Source organism: Schistocerca piceifrons, chromosome X (genome assembly GCF_021461385.2).
Source record: "Schistocerca piceifrons isolate TAMUIC-IGC-003096 chromosome X, iqSchPice1.1, whole genome shotgun sequence".
In the NCBI taxonomy this organism is placed as follows: Eukaryota; Metazoa; Arthropoda; class Insecta; order Orthoptera; family Acrididae; genus Schistocerca; species Schistocerca piceifrons.
Window position 1 is genome coordinate 769,735,884 of NC_060149.1, and position 16,739 is coordinate 769,752,622.

A 16,739-nucleotide genomic window follows, 5' to 3' on the forward strand; every position below is an offset into this window, starting at 1 on the left:
AATTTTGCGTATTCTGGAGTGTTGATGATGATGAATTATGTATAGGTGAGGGCGCCATTGCATGAATGATATGCCTACGAGCATGGTGAAAATGTATTGAAAAATAACAATAGAACGGGAAACCAAGTTGCTTTCTCCCACCAGTATCGAAACGCAATTCCAATAAGGTGAGCATCAGAAAAGCTCGTAATAAAATCAGGACGAGACACAGCAAAATAATTAATTAAAATCATAGATAAAATCCCAGTAAAGACGTACTTAAGAAAGGAGCAGATGACCGTGGCTGGATGACTAATTATAAACAGGAACCACACTCACCCCATTATTAGTTAAAATGAAGGGTAGGTCCTGTGGGAAATCCAGATCAACCCTTAGGTTGTGATATAAAACACACTCAATTAAAATATGCCGTATTGATAACACAGTGGTAATTTCTCACGACGTAAGAGTAAGTCATGTGTCAATGGGTAATGTCCCACACTAAGCCGCAGAAGGGCTGCTTCTTCAGATCGGAAATTTTGTGGTAAGGTCTTATGGGACCAAACTGCTAAGGTCATCGTTCCCTAAGCTTTCACACTGCTTAATCTAACTTAAACTAACCTACGCTATAGACAACACACATACCCATGCCCGAGGGAGGACTCGAACTTCCGACGAGGGGAGTGGAGAGGTGGAGGGGGGGGGGGGCGGGGGGCGGGACCCGCGCGGACCTTGACGAGGCGTTCGAGACCGCGCGGCTACCCCGCGCGGCCTTCTTCAATCCGTCGGTCTGATGAAGGTAAGCCTAGGTCGCACTGAAGGTTTTACGGAATTTAGTGTATTATTCCACACTTCTAGCCACTGAGTCTCCGACCAACACAGGGCCTTCGTGGTCACAAATGAGGTGACAGCCTGTAGGGGACTGAACAGCGATCAGGAAATCGAAGGGAGCAACCTTCCTTGGCAGCGTCATCAGCGAGTTCATGTCCTGAATCCATATGTGGCCTCGAACACAGGAGAAAATGATTTCCTTGTCTTCCCTTTGCAAGGGGAGAGCATCCTGCACTTCTTGCACCATCCTCTCTGCTAAGCACATATGACCAACAGCGAGAAGGACGCTTTGGGAATATGAGCAGATGAGGAACTTATTGTCATGACGCCGATAATGTGGAGTGTGTTGTAGTTATTTTGGTCTGGTTTAGTTTTGTGAATAGTTAGTTCTGCTAGTTGTGGTTTGTTGGTATTGTCGGCTTTGAGTTGTATAAGTCGAGTGAAAGTGTCGATACCAGGTTTTGGAGTTATGAATTCGATGGTGATATTGTTGACTTCGTTTCAACTATGTAGGTCAAATGAATCTCCTGATAGTTATGTGTGGGTTCGTGATACCGCAGCCTTCGATTCAGCTATATGGGACATGTGAAATTTCCGGTTTGTCGGTTTTCATATTTGTGATATCCTGGACTTCGTCTGAAGGTTGTAGGTCAATTGAAATTTCCCATACCAATTTTTTTGCATGTTTTTTGTTATTGTGATTGCTGAGGTTTTCGTTTGGTTGATTTTTGAGGTACTGTCTGTTCTGGTACGTCTTCATTATTGTGACTGTAGTGTATTTAATTTGTCTTCACCCTAAACCCAATAACTCCCGTGCTTGTCCTATTAGTTTCTTGTAATTTCTGCAAATAAATAATTTACCTGTTGTTCTTGTACTTTTGCGTGTGTGATATGTGACGTCATGTTCGCCGTATTGTCTAAGTTTTAAATAGGGGAATCCTACATTTTTACGATATCATGGGTGAAAGCTGACGTGTGCCACCGCAATTTTCGGTTTTCCTGAAGTTTTGTATAAACAAATAAAGATAAATATTTCCACTTTAACAGTGGTGCTGTAACTAAACATTACTGACAACCTGTATCATTTACTTCTAAATTAGTTGCAGAGCCTATGAGAGTCCCCAGCTTATTGAAGAAACAAAACAGACTGAGGTACCTTAACACTGGTTTATATATCTCATCTGCGAAATCCCCGACTTATAACTGTTTTCCAGTTTCCTTTTCTCTCTTCTGTCAATGTTTTCCATATATCCCTTTCCCCGCCGATTCTCTGGAGAACCTCCTCATTCCTTACCTTATCAGTCAACTTAATTTTTTAACATTCTTCTGTAGCATCACATCTCAAATGCTTCGATTTTCATCTTTTCCTGTTTTCCCATAGTCCATGTTTCACTACCATAGAATTCTGTGCTCCGAACGCACTTTCTCAGAAATTTCTTCCTCAAATTAACGCCTATGTTTGATACTAGTAGACATCTCTTGGCCAACAATACCTTTTTTGCCAGTGCTAGAGTGCTTTTTATGTCCTCCTTGTTCATTCCGTCATGGATTATTTTGCTGCATAGGTAGCAAAATTCCTTAAATTCATCTGTTCGTGATCAACAGTCCTCGCTGTTCTCATTTCTGCTACTTCTCATTACTTTCGTCTTTCTTCGATTTATTCTCAGTCTATATTCTGTGCTCAACACTCGGTTCATTCCATTCCTACATCTCTGTCTTACACCCTTTATAATCCGAGCAGTTCGTTCTTGGTGTTCCAGTCTTATTTATCCCTGTTGGCTTTTGTAAATATTATATATTACCCGCCGTTTCCTATAGCTTACCCCCATCTTTCTCAGAATTTCGAATATCTTGCACCACTGGATATTGTCGAATGCTTTTTCCAGGTCGACAAATCCTATTAACGTGTATTGATTTTTGTTCAGTCTTGCTTTCAATATCAACGGCAACGTCACAACGGCCTTTCTATCGCCTTTCCCAAAGCCAAACTGATCTTCATCTAACACAGTCTCAATTTTCTTTTTCATTCTTCTGCATACTATTCTTTTCAGTAACTTGGATGGGTGAGCTGCTAAGCTGAATGTGCGATAATGCTCGCACTTGTCAGCTCTTGCAATTTTCGGAATTGTGTGGACGATATTTTCCCGAAAGTCAAATGGTATATCGCTAGACTCGTACATTCTACATACTAAAGTGAATAGTCGTTTTGTTGCCACTTCCCCCAATAATTTTAGAAATTCTAGTGGAATTTTATCTATCCCTTCTGCCCTATTAGATCTTAAGTCTTCCAAAACTCTGTTAAATTCTGTTTCTAATTATGGATCCTGTATAGACTTCAGTTTCTTCTTCTCTCATGTCATCAGGCAAGTAATTCCCCCCATGAAGGCCTTCATTGTACTCTTTTCGCCTATCCGCTCTCTCTGCATTTAATGTGGAATTCCCGTTGCACTCTTAATGTTGCCACCCTTGCTTTTAATTTCACTGAAGGTTATTTTGACTTTTCTATATGCTGAATCAGTCCTTCCTACCATCATTTTTTTTCGATTTTTTCACGTTTTTCATGCAGCTTCCCTGCACATCCAATTTCTTTCATTCCTAAGTGACTTGTATTTCTGTATTTCCCTGAATGTTTTTGTACTTCCTTCTTCCAACGCTCACACAAGTAATTCTTCTGTTACCCACGGTTTCTTCACAGATACCTTCTTTGTACCTATGTTTTTCTTTCCTACTTCTGTGATTGCCTTTTTTTAGAGATGTCCATTCATCTCCAGTTGAATTGCGTACTGAGCTATTCCTTGTCACAGCATCTACAGCCTCAGAGAACTTCAAGCTTATCTCTTCATTCCTTAGTACTTCTGTGTCCCGCTTCTTTGCGCACTGATTCTTCCTGACTTATCTTTCAAATTTCAGTGTACTCTTCACCAATACTAAATTGTGATCTAAGTTTATATCTGCTCCTGGGTACATACTGGTAATTAAAAAATCATTACAGACTGTTAACTGTGAAGAGCTAAGAAAAGTAACGAAACCTATTCGATATGGTGCTGGAAATAGCTAGCATACGTTCACTAAGTACTGTCCTATGCCATAATCTTACGTGGCAGTGTAGCAAAGAAGTAGGTCCAATTTGTTCTAAAGAAGAGTGCAATCACGCTATTGTGTTAGGCTGATTATGGAAGATCTTGGAACAGCATCTTCAGGGACATAGTTATCATTAAACTCTTGTTTTACATCCTAATATAATATGTGATTAATAACAGGAGTGATTTAAAAGTGGACTGTAGAATTCACTTCCAGAATACAAGAAGTAAAACCTTCCAGATACTGGCAGGCCTGTACTATAAATCCTTGTCTAGAGTTTGGTATTCTGGTGCAAATGTTGCTGGTGAACTTCAGGCATGGAATTGAAAATATCGAATCAGAAACAAACTATACTAAAGCTCAACGGCCACGTGTATAATTTCTAAAAATGTACTCTTTTCCAACACGTCGAAAACTGTAAAAAGGTCATCTGTGACTTGTTAGAATTTAGTTACAGTATTTCACTTGGCTTCATGAAATCATCCTTCAGTACAGCGTAAATAGCTTCGAAAGTGTTGGATATGATTTCACTCAATACTTATTTTGAAATTGCAATAGCAAATTCTATAGCTACAGCTTCCCTTGCCAGGAATCTTAATTTCACAGTAAGCTGTTAATATGGAGAAATTGCTCTCCTCATACATTACATAGCAGAGGATAAAATGTTTATTTATAAAATTCAATTTTTCAGGGGTTGAATCTCTTTAATTGGTGGGAAAAGCTCACATTAAGCAATTACATATCCTAATTACGTTAACCTTGATGTGCAGGGATCGACTGAACTAGTGTGCAGTGCCACCATCAGACGACATCCCACCCCTCCACCCCTTGCCCCCTCCCTCCCAGAAAAAAATGATGTGATAAAGACTCAGTCTGTGCTGGTGAGGAAGGATCTCATGACATGAAATTCAAATCAGTTTCAATAATATACTCATGCATATACTTTATTTAATCAGTTTGCGACAGATAGGGTATAGCTCATGTCTTCACCCCCCACTTCCCATGACGTAATAACTGTAAGCACCGAGGAATGGAATGAAACGCAGTATAGTAGTCGCCGTTTGGTGTTGCCCGCGCATGTGTCTTCATACAGGCCCCGCAACAGAGGTCAAAAATCGCCTAATGTCTTAATTACAGATCATGATATTACATACCACTTACCACGGACCAGATGTTGGCCTCCTTTGATCTCACAGAACCGAACAAAGCATCAGGTGGTGGCATTGTGTTGACCAAGATACGCCAGACTTGCTTCCTGTCTCTGTCTGTCTCAAGTGGCTACTTCCTGTTTGTGTGTGAACCAACATCTTCAAACACACAGACGGAGATTGCCATCTCTCCGCAGAACATTGTGTTCCTATTGGCTAATGCTGGGGACAAATGGAGGGCTGACGCAATTTCGATATCAAAATAGTGGGAAATAGTCCATTTGCAGTACCCTATCAAATTAGTTGTTTAACTACTTGCAGGAGTCAAACAGATCACTTAAAACACTCACCACCACCTTACGATGATTCTTCTTCATAATAAAACATATTTTCAACATTTAGAATCACGCGAAAACATTTTGCAAATCAAGTAATTAAATTTCACTACAAATAGACCGAAGCACTAAATATTACATTACATTACATTTATAGTTTTCCATGGATCCCTTGGAGAGGAGTCTCTGGGATGTGGAAAGAGTCAGTTTTTTTCTTTTTTTTTTACTCAGATGCATGGATATTGTACAATTCTAATGCAGACGGAGTTATGAGCTATAATCCTTGTGAAGACATTCATCGATGGGGTAGAAGGAGTTGGCCAACAGGAAGTTCTTTAATTCACCCTGAAACCTATCTTTATCACTTACAAGACCTTTGATATGCTCTGGTAAGTTATTGAATATATGAGTACCCATGTATTTGACTCCTTTTTGTACTAATGTTAAGCTTTTATAGTCCTTATACAGATTGTTTTCGGTTCTGGTATTATAATCAAGTTTTTCACTATTTTGTGTAAAAAGAGACACGTTGGAAATGACAAAGGACATCAACGAGTATATGTACTGAGAAGTAGTAGTTAGAATACCAAGTTTCTTAACAAAGTCTCTGCATGATGATCTAGAACTGACACCAGACATTATTCTAATGACTCGTTTCTGAATTTTGAAAATGTTTCCTTTGTGAGAGGAGTTTCCCCAAAAGATGATTCCATAACTCATTAGTGAATGTAAGTAGGGCGAATAAACTAACTCCTTCATTTTTAAATCACCTATTTCTGCTATCATGCATACTGCAAATGTAGCGGAACTAAGGCATTTCATTAAGTCTAGAGTGTGAGTTTTCCAATTTGACACTGTCTACAGCTTTAATTTCATTGTTTGAACACATTATACTTATAGGGTTAGGTATTCTTTGTGAGGTACTGAACTGTATGTACTGGGTCTTCTCAAAATTCAGTGACAATCCATTTGCTGTGAACCACCCATTGATACTTAAAAAATATTTCATTAGCTGATTGCTCAGTGAGATCACGAGTACTTTTTTTTATACTAATACTTGTATCATCTGCAAATAAGACAAACTTTTCATTTTGTGGCACTGCATATGGAAGATCATTTATATATAATAGGAACAACAAGGAACCTAAAATAGAGCCCTGGGGCACCCCCGTCTGATGGTTTCATAGTTTGAATGACTATTGTTATGTGATAAGCCTGATACAGACACACAGTTTTCTATTAAAAAGATAGGATGAGAACCATGAACCTGCTACTCCTGTTATCCCATAATATTTTAACTGTTGTATAAGGATATCATGCTTAACACAATCAAAAGCTTTAGCCAGATCACAGAATATTCCAAGTGATAATAAATTTTGATTTATTGATTCTAATATATCATCTGCAAAAGTGAATATAGCTTGATCAGTTGACAATCCTTTCTGAAATCCAAACTGATTGCGAATGAGAATATTTTTCTGTGCTAAGTGTTTATAAAGTCTATTGTACATAACCCTTTCAAACACTTTTGAAAATATTGCCAATAATGAAATGGGATGGAAGTTTTCCACTGATGATTTGTCCCCTTTTTTGTGTAATGGTTTGACAATAGCATATTTAAGCCTATCTGGAAAAGTACCACTGTGGAGGGATTCATTACATAAGTAACTCAGTATGTCACAATGTTGTGAGGAGCAACATTTAATTATGGTAGTGCTGATTTCATCATAACCACTGGAACATTTGTTTTTAAGAGAGCTAGTAATATTAGAAATCTCTTTTGGTGAGATAGGATATAGTTGAATTTTGTCAAACTTCTGCAGAAATGCATTTTTTAAGTATTTTAAGCTGTCTTCTGAGCGACTATGCAAACCTAAGTTGTCTGCTACTGAAAGGAAAAAGTTGTGACCTATGAGTATATTAGAGTAACAGTTATATTCTTCATTTATCCAGGGTGAATTATATACATCTTTCCAGTCTGTATTCCTCAAACAGTTTTTTATACCTTCACTTCCTGTTTCATTTATTATTTGCATAGTTTCCCATTTCCTGTTATTAGTTGAATCAGACCCCACTATATTAAATGCAAGCAACTAGGCATCATAATCTGAAAGACCATTAAATATTGGATTTATACTATGATTTGCTAGTGTGGTAGTATCTATGAAAATGTTATCGATAGCAGAGCTGCTGGTACCCATATCCCCGGTTGGAATTTGTAGTAAAGGAATGAGATTATAAGAAGTGGTAAGAGACTCTAGTATGGATCTTGAATGACTAGCCTCCATAAAATTTAAATCGAAATCTCCACTTAATATGAGTTCATTATTTTTAGAAGTTCAGAAATTTAATACTGCATCAAGCTGTTTAGTGAATAGCAGGAAATCACCAGTTGGAGCCCTGTATATTGTGACTACAATTATTGTTCTTTTGTGTGTTTCTACTGGTGTGGCACATGCTTCAAAATGCTGATCACTACAGTATTTAAGAATGTCAATGATTTTATAATTGTGACCCTTTCTAATGTAAGTGGCAACTCCTTTCTCCATCTCTTTTCTACAATACTTTGAAGCTAATGTATACCATTCCATATTAAGCATTTCAATTTCACTACCTAAATGATGTTCAGAAATACAAATAATATCAACAGGATTTGTAGACTGTAGCTCATCTAAACAGATCTGAAATTCATTAATTTTGTTTTTTAAACCTCTGATATTTTGATTTAGTAAATTTACTGTTTTTGTCTTCACAAGTATCATGGTGTCTGAGGTATTGTACAAACTGGCGTTTGACAGCATCAGTACGCTGCTCCACCACGACGACATGGCAGCATCATTGCCAAACCACCCCTCCATTTCTTTATGAGTACCCTATAATAGATTACGAATGTAGATAGATGACTGTACAGTACGTCCAATCCTTGTTAATTCCCAGACATATATATAGCACTGTATGCCTCTCAGTGTCCTATACCAATGCAGTTAGGTTATCTACATATTTCTAGCACTTCGATCATAGAGTGTAATTTACCATTACGGTTGCCCATCTTTCCGTATATGCACGAGAGTTACAGAGCATTCTCGCATTCTTAGGATAAAGTCAGATATTAAAAGATCTCATCGCATTATCTTTGGCCAACCCTCCCTGTGACACTGTCACTGATTTAATTTGCAGCTGACCAGAAGTAGACCACTACATTGCATATCTCGTGAAGGAGCAGAACAAGCCGAGTCTGTAACTGCAGTTCAGCAAAGACTGTTCCTCACCAATGTTACTCATAGCACCCATCCAAGTGCACAAAATCACTCCAGATGCTCGCATGTCAAGGAGGTTATCACTTCTTATCGGTGTAGAGTAGATATGAAAGTATTGTGATGATACAACAGATATTAAGAAGAAACGTGTTGTTTATGCGTGACGGAGCTCCAAATTTATCTGCCATATTATTTGTATACTTAAGATATGCATATGAAAATGACAGACTAAAATGGTATTAGAAATCTGTTTGTGTATGACAGACTCTGCACAAGGGGACCTGGCACTGGTGGCAGTAGTATCATGCTTCTCTCCAAACATGCTTCCCACTTGTATCCTGCTTCTTTTAGTATAGTGATCACTATAACAAAAATCTACTAATACCAGTATAGCTAGCTCCTGTTTTGATCACAAGTGAGGTAAATTCTTCCTACACGTTGGTGAGGCGCCTATTGGCGTAGTAAAATGCTGAGACTGAGTGACAAAATAAGGTTTGAAGTTTGATTGCTGAAAGGTGTTTATTTGGCGTCCTCAAAGTTCAAAAGAGTCACCACCAGCTTTCAAAACAGGGATATCTTCCCACTGCCCTTCCTCTCTGGAATAATCACAAGCAGACGTAATACTGCAACAAAATGCTAAAAAAAAGGTAATGTTGCAATGACTTCACGAGTACAAGCCAGCAGCAATACACTGCAACAAAAAGTGAAACTGCAAAGAATGCTAACAAGTGACAGAGGAAGGGACAAAAATGATTATAATCTGGATGCTGGTGCTAACTAGCGGCAGTGGAAGGAACTACAACATTTATAATCAGGCTGCTGGTGCAGGGATGCACAAAATTTGGAGGCCCTCGTTATGTCGGGATCATATTTATCAGCAAAACAGCTTAACCCGAGATATCTCGGGATAATCAGTTAGGAGGTTAACAAATAATACTGCAGAAATCATCAAATATCAATTCTGATAATGCCAGGGAATCAAAGACAAATGAAACCTGTGGACCAAGTCCACAATAATGGAAATCAGGTGCAGCCAAAATGAACCCCTATTGGCAGAATACTAGCACCTGAACAAAGTTCTACAATGTTGTCTTTCTTGCGGAATACAGATATCAAGTTATCCTCGGCTGGTATTTCTTACAGGAACTATGGGCCATAATAAACTGTAGAAGGCATTACTAACACCACCATCAACACGAATTCTAATCAACAACATAGACACACAGTTATAACATATGCCCTGTTCGACACTGAAAATCTCGCACACAGTTTGAACAGAAATTTAAATGTAAGAATGATCATAACAGTCTCAAGTTAAGAGCACTGTGTCACCAACTACAAACCACAGCCACAACACAGCCCTACAGCTGGTGTGTTTGTTTATTGGTACCAAGGTGGACAACAACCTGGTCTAAATGCACTTGTGTTAACGTTTATTGACAACTGCATCTGTGTTGCTGCTACAGCTCTTGCCATGAATGACAACATAAAAACAGGTGGCTGTTGTGCTTTATATACAATCTGTTTTGCAATATGATACACGGTTGGTGATCTGTATTATAGTTGTTCTGTTCCTCCAGATACATAGGCTACCTCTACTCCACACAACATGACTCAATAAATTAACACACGGTGATCAAGATGATAACAATGTTCTTTGTTCCTGGGCTGCTTTGCAAAATTTTCTGCGCAGTCTGTGGTCTTTACAACAACACAATGCATCCAAATTCCTGGCACTTGAAGTGCTTTAACCCTTCGAGTGCTGCACCAGCGCATGCAGCTGGCCGTGTCAAACCTGCTCTTGGGACCACCTAATCCGTGTGCCTGCGCTGGCAGCCACTTCCGCGGACTATTGTGTGTGCCAGAGCACTCTGTTCGGCTGTCCTCGCCCTGGCCCGAGTATTTCTGGAACAACGGGGGTCGTGACAGACTCGCAGTTAGTGTGATCGCAGATGTTACATATAAACGCAGGGTATCTGGATACTTATTCCATAGCTTTGAATCTGGAGATGAATTGCTCGACAGACCTAATGTATACTTACGATGCTAAAATGTAACTCCTCACGAAGGCTTTCTTCCATTGGCAATTAGTTCTTGAGAATCGTCGTAAGGTCTCAGTACACATCTGTGTTTTATTTGGCATACTGATACTTCATTATCAGATTTCTGTATGCAACTTATGATGTAAACACTGTATAATCCGTAATGACCAAACGTTGACGTTCTTCTGTACTAGTGCAATAATTTGCCCCAAACAACCATTGAGGGAAGTGTCTGGATGCCAAGACACACTTTTGAAGCTAATCACTATATTTTGAGAGCCTTGACCAAATAAATTATCCCCAAGGAAACTTCAAAATCAAAAATTCAACATTTCTGAATTCTTTTTATATGGGATGCAATTGTTATTGTACAGTAGAAATAAACAATTATTTATAGCTTTTTTTAAGAATTAGATAAGGAAATACTCAAGTTTCTAAACTACCTAATTAAATGTCGCCTTTAATTCCTAATGACCTTTAGTGCTTCAGAAACGGGCGAGTATGTGCAACTGACCAACATGTGCCGAGATGCCATTTCCAAGTGTAGGCCTAGAATTTTTTCACAAATCCAGTGTCCTGGAAAAATAGGACAGCAATCCGTTACTGAATATTAATAGAAAATTGTAGCCCGGGTTGCAGTAAAAGATATTTATTTAAGCGGCGACTAGTTTCGGGTGAAGCCCATTTTCAAACAACCATGTCAAAAAGGAATGTGACAAACACATTATAGCTGTTAATAAAACCATGGTTTTATTAACAGCTATAATGTCTTTGTTTTACATGGTGGTTTGAAAATGGGTGGCCCCCGAAACTAGTCGCTGCTTAAATAAATATCTTTTACCACAACCCAGACCAAAGTTTTGTAGTAATAATAATGCTAGAATTTTGTGTTTAATTAATGATATTTGCACTAAGTTTAAGGTTTAACTTCTATGGAAGAATCCATAAATTTGTACTAAGTTTTTATTGAAACTTCCTGGCAGATTAAAACTGTGTGCCCGACCGAGACTCGAACTCGGGACCTTTGCCTTTCGCGGGCAAGTGCTCTACCAGGTTTGCAGGAGAGCTTCTGTAAAGTTTGGAAGGTAGGAGACGAGGTACTGCCAGAAGTAAAGCTGTGAGTACCGGGCGTGAGTCGTGCTTCAGTAGCTCAGTTGGTAGAGCACTTGCCCGCGAATGGCAAAGGTCCCGAGTTCGAGTCTCAGTCGGGCACACAGTTTTAATCTGCCAGGAAGTTTCATATCAGCGCACACTCCGCTGCAGAGTGAAAATCTCATTCTGGAAGTTTTTATTCATTCACCTTCTGTAAGAACACTTGAAGCATCCCGTCTGTGTTTGTCAGCACAGACTGGATGTTTGACAAGTTCATACACAAGGTGTTTGTCAGCAAAGTAATTCATCTGGTGAGGCTAAAGAGCTCAGATAATTCGGTGGTTTTTTTTTTTTCCTTCCCCACAGTTATTTTTCCCATCCTTCCTTGTCATCCGGGCTTTGAACTGGCAATGGTGAAGTTAAAAATATTTTATTTTTTATTTTTGTAATTATTTTTATTTTTTAATTTATAAGTAATTTTTTCAAAAGTGAGGGCTTCATTTCATCTTCCAGCTTTAGCAACTTGGTTAAAAGTTCTTCTTTGTGTGGTACGTTTCAAAACATGGGCCAATGCACAAAGGTACATTGCATGTCTTGCATTCATATTTCGTTTCTCGATGCACATTCTGTTTCGAGCAGGCTGCAGATCTAAGCCATAGTCCGCGTTTCTTGGACTGGTCACTTAGAATGACATGTGGAAAGTGCCTCCCAGTGAAGCGAAGAGGATTCTCGTCATCAGAGCGTCTTCCTTTCCTATCCCTTCTCCATTCTGTAGCAAATTTTTCCACAAGTTCTCGTACCAGACATAAATGAAAAGTTGATAATGATATTTTGCTCCTTTGCCATGGTGAAAGTGAAAAATCTTTTCGTTTCAAGAGCTATAAATTTCAACAGATCTTCTGACAGAAATAGCAGGAAAAAGGATAGAACACTTGCACCAGGCGTTAGTTGGCAATTATGTCCTGAAGATGAGTCATCAAATGCATGAAGTGCTGGACTGAAATCATATTTTTGCCAATCAAATTTCTCATTCTCACTATGGCGTGGCCTTTTACAGATCGATTCGTCTTCACTTTCAGAATCTGAAGAAGAACTGTCCTGGCGAGCTCTACTAGGTGAAGTACGTGGAGGTGCATTACTACGACATTCTTTTGACGAATCTCCATCATCACTGTATTCATTGAAGATGCCACACTCACTGTCAGTGTCACTCCTTGGCAGTATCTCCAGTATCTCTTCGTCAGTGCAACGACGCCGATGTGCCATTTGTCTGTGGAGCTCAAAAGAGACAGCACTCTAAACATCCTGATGAAACGGCAGATAGCTAAATGACACCACAGAAGCAGAATATCACATGAACCAACTAGCACAAATGTCGAAAAGTAACTGCGAAATCCATAGCAGTGTGTTTCCCATATAGCAGGGACAGCGGCACAGAACAATAAATAAGGTACATCCATCCCAGGGAGTGTATATGACAAAAGAACTTGCGATGGGCCAGCATGCAGCCCTGAGCGGCTATTGACGTCCGCAGGCCAACAGGCAGTGAACCAGCTGCGGTATAAGCCGTCATTAGGACTCAAGTACCGGCCAGGCCGCACAGCAAATGCCGTCTGGAGGGCCCACGGAAAAGCCCACTTCAGCAGCAAACAATGTCCGCAGGCCCCGCAGCAAGGTGGAGTGTCACGCCATATCACATATGCAGTACTCAAAGGGTTAAAGGAATAGGTATGTAATGTCATACTTTCAAGCAAACTGATTCTGCTCTGACAGTCTCTAGAAGCTCAGGCATGTTGAGTGCATGTACAGAAGCAGACCTTTTCACATCTCTCCATTAATTGCCTTTATGATATTGTTAATGTCTGTACATCCCCTTTCTTCAATAATATATCTGCCCAGCATAAGCTCTTCGCTGTAATTTAAAAGAGATGTATAGCTCAGTCACAATCACATACTCCCCAAGGTGATAAGTATTCAAAAGCAGCTGCATGGTGTGCGGTGGCAGTCAATTTCTGAGGATTTTCACCAATTTCAATATTACAGCAATACCAGAAAAAACCCTTTTACAACACAAAGGTGAAAGTTTTACAAAATTTCCCTCTTGTCCTTTCAGAATTATAAAAAGATTGTACGATTTGAACTGTGTTCTAGTACTAGTCCATGATTTTTTCTGGGCACGTGTCTGCATTGAATGCAATAAACATCGTGATCATTACCACTACATTCTGCTCAGGAGTTTACCTCAGTAATGTTGTTCACTGTTTGTATTGGCCAATCAAGGTTGACGCAACAATAGTGTCACACACTGAGATATAAAATTTTTACTCCCCCAGTCCTGTACTAAGTCCCCACAGCCAAGCATTGTATTAGCACAGGGAGATATCAATACTAGCCAGCCACAACATGTAAACATTTTGACACAGTTAGTTGGTCACCAAGAGAGCAACACTGACAATTCTGTGTGAGAGAATAAGCTTAACAGAAAACTGTAAGACAAGAGTACACAAAACTGCCTTCGCTGCTCTTGTAAAATTAAGATGCACTAGATAGAATGCAACGACGCATATTGGGGACCTGACAGAGCTGTTACAGTTCTGCAACAACTCCATTAAGCAAATGTAGCAGAACTGGAGACCACTGACCACTCATAATAAACTGGGCCAATTTGGTCATTACAAATACTGTTGCACAGCAAAGTGTCTCCTCAGTTCAAGAAATACCCCGGCAAGCTGGCCTAGGGGTAGTCAATCAGTATGATCAATCTCAGTCACACTTGATTTTCTATTTACTATATTGTAACATCTTGTTTAAGATTGTTCCAGTGTTGTCACACTGTGCCAGTCACACTCTTGCTACTTGGCATAATGATAGCAGTTCTGCAACACTGGATAACTGATGCTGGAGTCCAGGACTGAAGCTGCCACCAATAGGTAATCCATGGGTCCACTATCACTGTTCCAGTTCAGGTCATGAGATGCTCTGATACTTCGGCATCATATGGACCAGAGGGCCCACTGAACTGATTAAACAGGATCAGCGTACATCAGACATCATGGCACCCAACACAATGGACCTTTGGGTTCTTTGGGGGCAAGAGACCAAACAGCGAGGTCATCGGTCTCATTGGATTAGGGAAGGACGGGGAAGGAAGTCGGCCGTGCCCTTTCAAAGGAACCATCCCAGCATTTGCCTGGAGCGATTTAGGGGAATCACGGAAAACCTAAATCAGGATGGGCGGACGCGGGATTGAACCGTCGTCCTCCCGAATGCGAGTCCAGTGTGCTAACCACTGCGCCACCTTGCTCGGTCCAACACAATGTACCATCTGACAGGACAACACGAGCAGTGATGAGAGGGGGACAGAGCACTCTCAGGGCGGCGCGTAAATCAATCACACAAGCACCACAGTCATCCCTCCTTCTCAGCAGATCTGCTGCAAGGAAAGCACATATGGATCAGCGTGCAGCCACAATATACCACACTGTAAGTTGCCAGCCTAAGCTATGGGTTGACACAGTGACCTCTAGGAAGCCTCCGCCACTGATGACAGCAGATTTCATTACAGCCTACGGAGAAATTGGTCACGGCTGAGGCCACAGCTATGAGATGCATATTAGACTATACAATGATTAATAACTAATTTTGTTTTATTTGCATCAAATGCCCCCCCCCCCCTCCGCGCCCCCGCCCATAGGTCGTCAGGCCAAATATCCTGACAAAAAACAGTGGGAGTTTCCAGCCCAGGAGTGGGCAACACCTACATTAGTAAAGCATAGCACAAATAAAAACAAACAATTTATGTAGAAGGGTATCCAATTCCAGAAACCTATTTTCAGTTTCTGATAACTTTCTAGGTTCAAAGTTTGTGTACTGCACAAATACAGAGTCCCGACTGACTGGCTGTCAATAATTCACTACAAAACCAAAAACCATCAACCAGAGCCACTTTCTGACATAAATGGTCGAAGGAGCTTAAACTGGTTTGTGTATGATAATACAGTCATAACAGATTGCAACCACAGTGAATTGTTGCATGCCACTTCAAAAATAGGACTGCATTTAAAGATCATGCTTTCCACATATTGGGACTAATAAAGCTTTTCATCCTAATAGTGTTCAACAGGATGAAGGAAGCAAACACACACTGCTGTAGTTTGAGGAAGTACAGTAAAACTGAAACAAAGACTGGCAAATCTTGAATCATTTCACCACAGTAACACTGGATCTCATATGACAATGAAAACGTAGAAGAAATGCTCAAACTTGATAATCTGATTTTTGTAAGTAATTTTAATTTTATTTCTGTTAATGGTAACAATATGAAATAAAATACTGAAGGAAGTTTGGCTTTCAGCCATTTGAGAGGCCTGCACTGTTACAAATCTTCAACACACTTTTCCTTTCTTTCTTTCTTCCTTTTTTTCTTCTTTTTCTTTTTCTCTTCTAATGTGCCACAGTCATTTTCTGTACATTTTTCAACAGTTTTTGTGGAATACTTGTCTGCACATTGATTTTCACTACTTTTAGAGGTTTCACAATCAGATGATAATTTTATCTTCTTCAAGTTCTGACTTCCTGATAATTGTTTAAGCAATTTCTTGTCTTGATCTTCAATTCGAGCAAGTTTGCCACTGAGTCCCAAGCCATGTCGAGCACCTCTGTTTAAAATAAATAAATGGAGAAAGGTTAGTATATTTTCAGATGTAAGAAAAATAGGTTACAAATATTAATTTATTGCGATAGTAAAACAATACAAAGCAAAATAGCACAGACTAGGTAACAAGGTATAATAACAAAACAGAAATAATTACTGCATACTGCCCACAACTCAGGACCAGGATTAAAATGGTGGTTAAATATGGGAGCAAATATAGATGAGAAAATCAGTAAGTCAATAAAATGGGAAAACAGATATTGTACTGGGAATATTCAGGTTAGAAACAGGTAGGAGCAATATCACCAGGACCATGTCGA

At 39.6% G+C, this 16,739-nt stretch overlaps 1 protein-coding gene across 1 annotated transcript in view; it reads right to left on the bottom strand.

Moving 5' to 3' along the window:
* Positions 1-16,035: 16,035 nt before the first annotated feature.
* The window catches only part of LOC124721898 (G patch domain-containing protein 4), a 61,829-nt gene continuing 61,125 nt past the window's right edge, over positions 16,036-16,739 (bottom strand). The window contains exon 5 of the mRNA XM_047247051.1: positions 16,036-16,423. Coding sequence (XP_047103007.1) covers positions 16,141-16,423 — 283 coding nt within the window. The 3' untranslated portion in view covers positions 16,036-16,140. The remainder of the gene's footprint in view (positions 16,424-16,739) is intronic.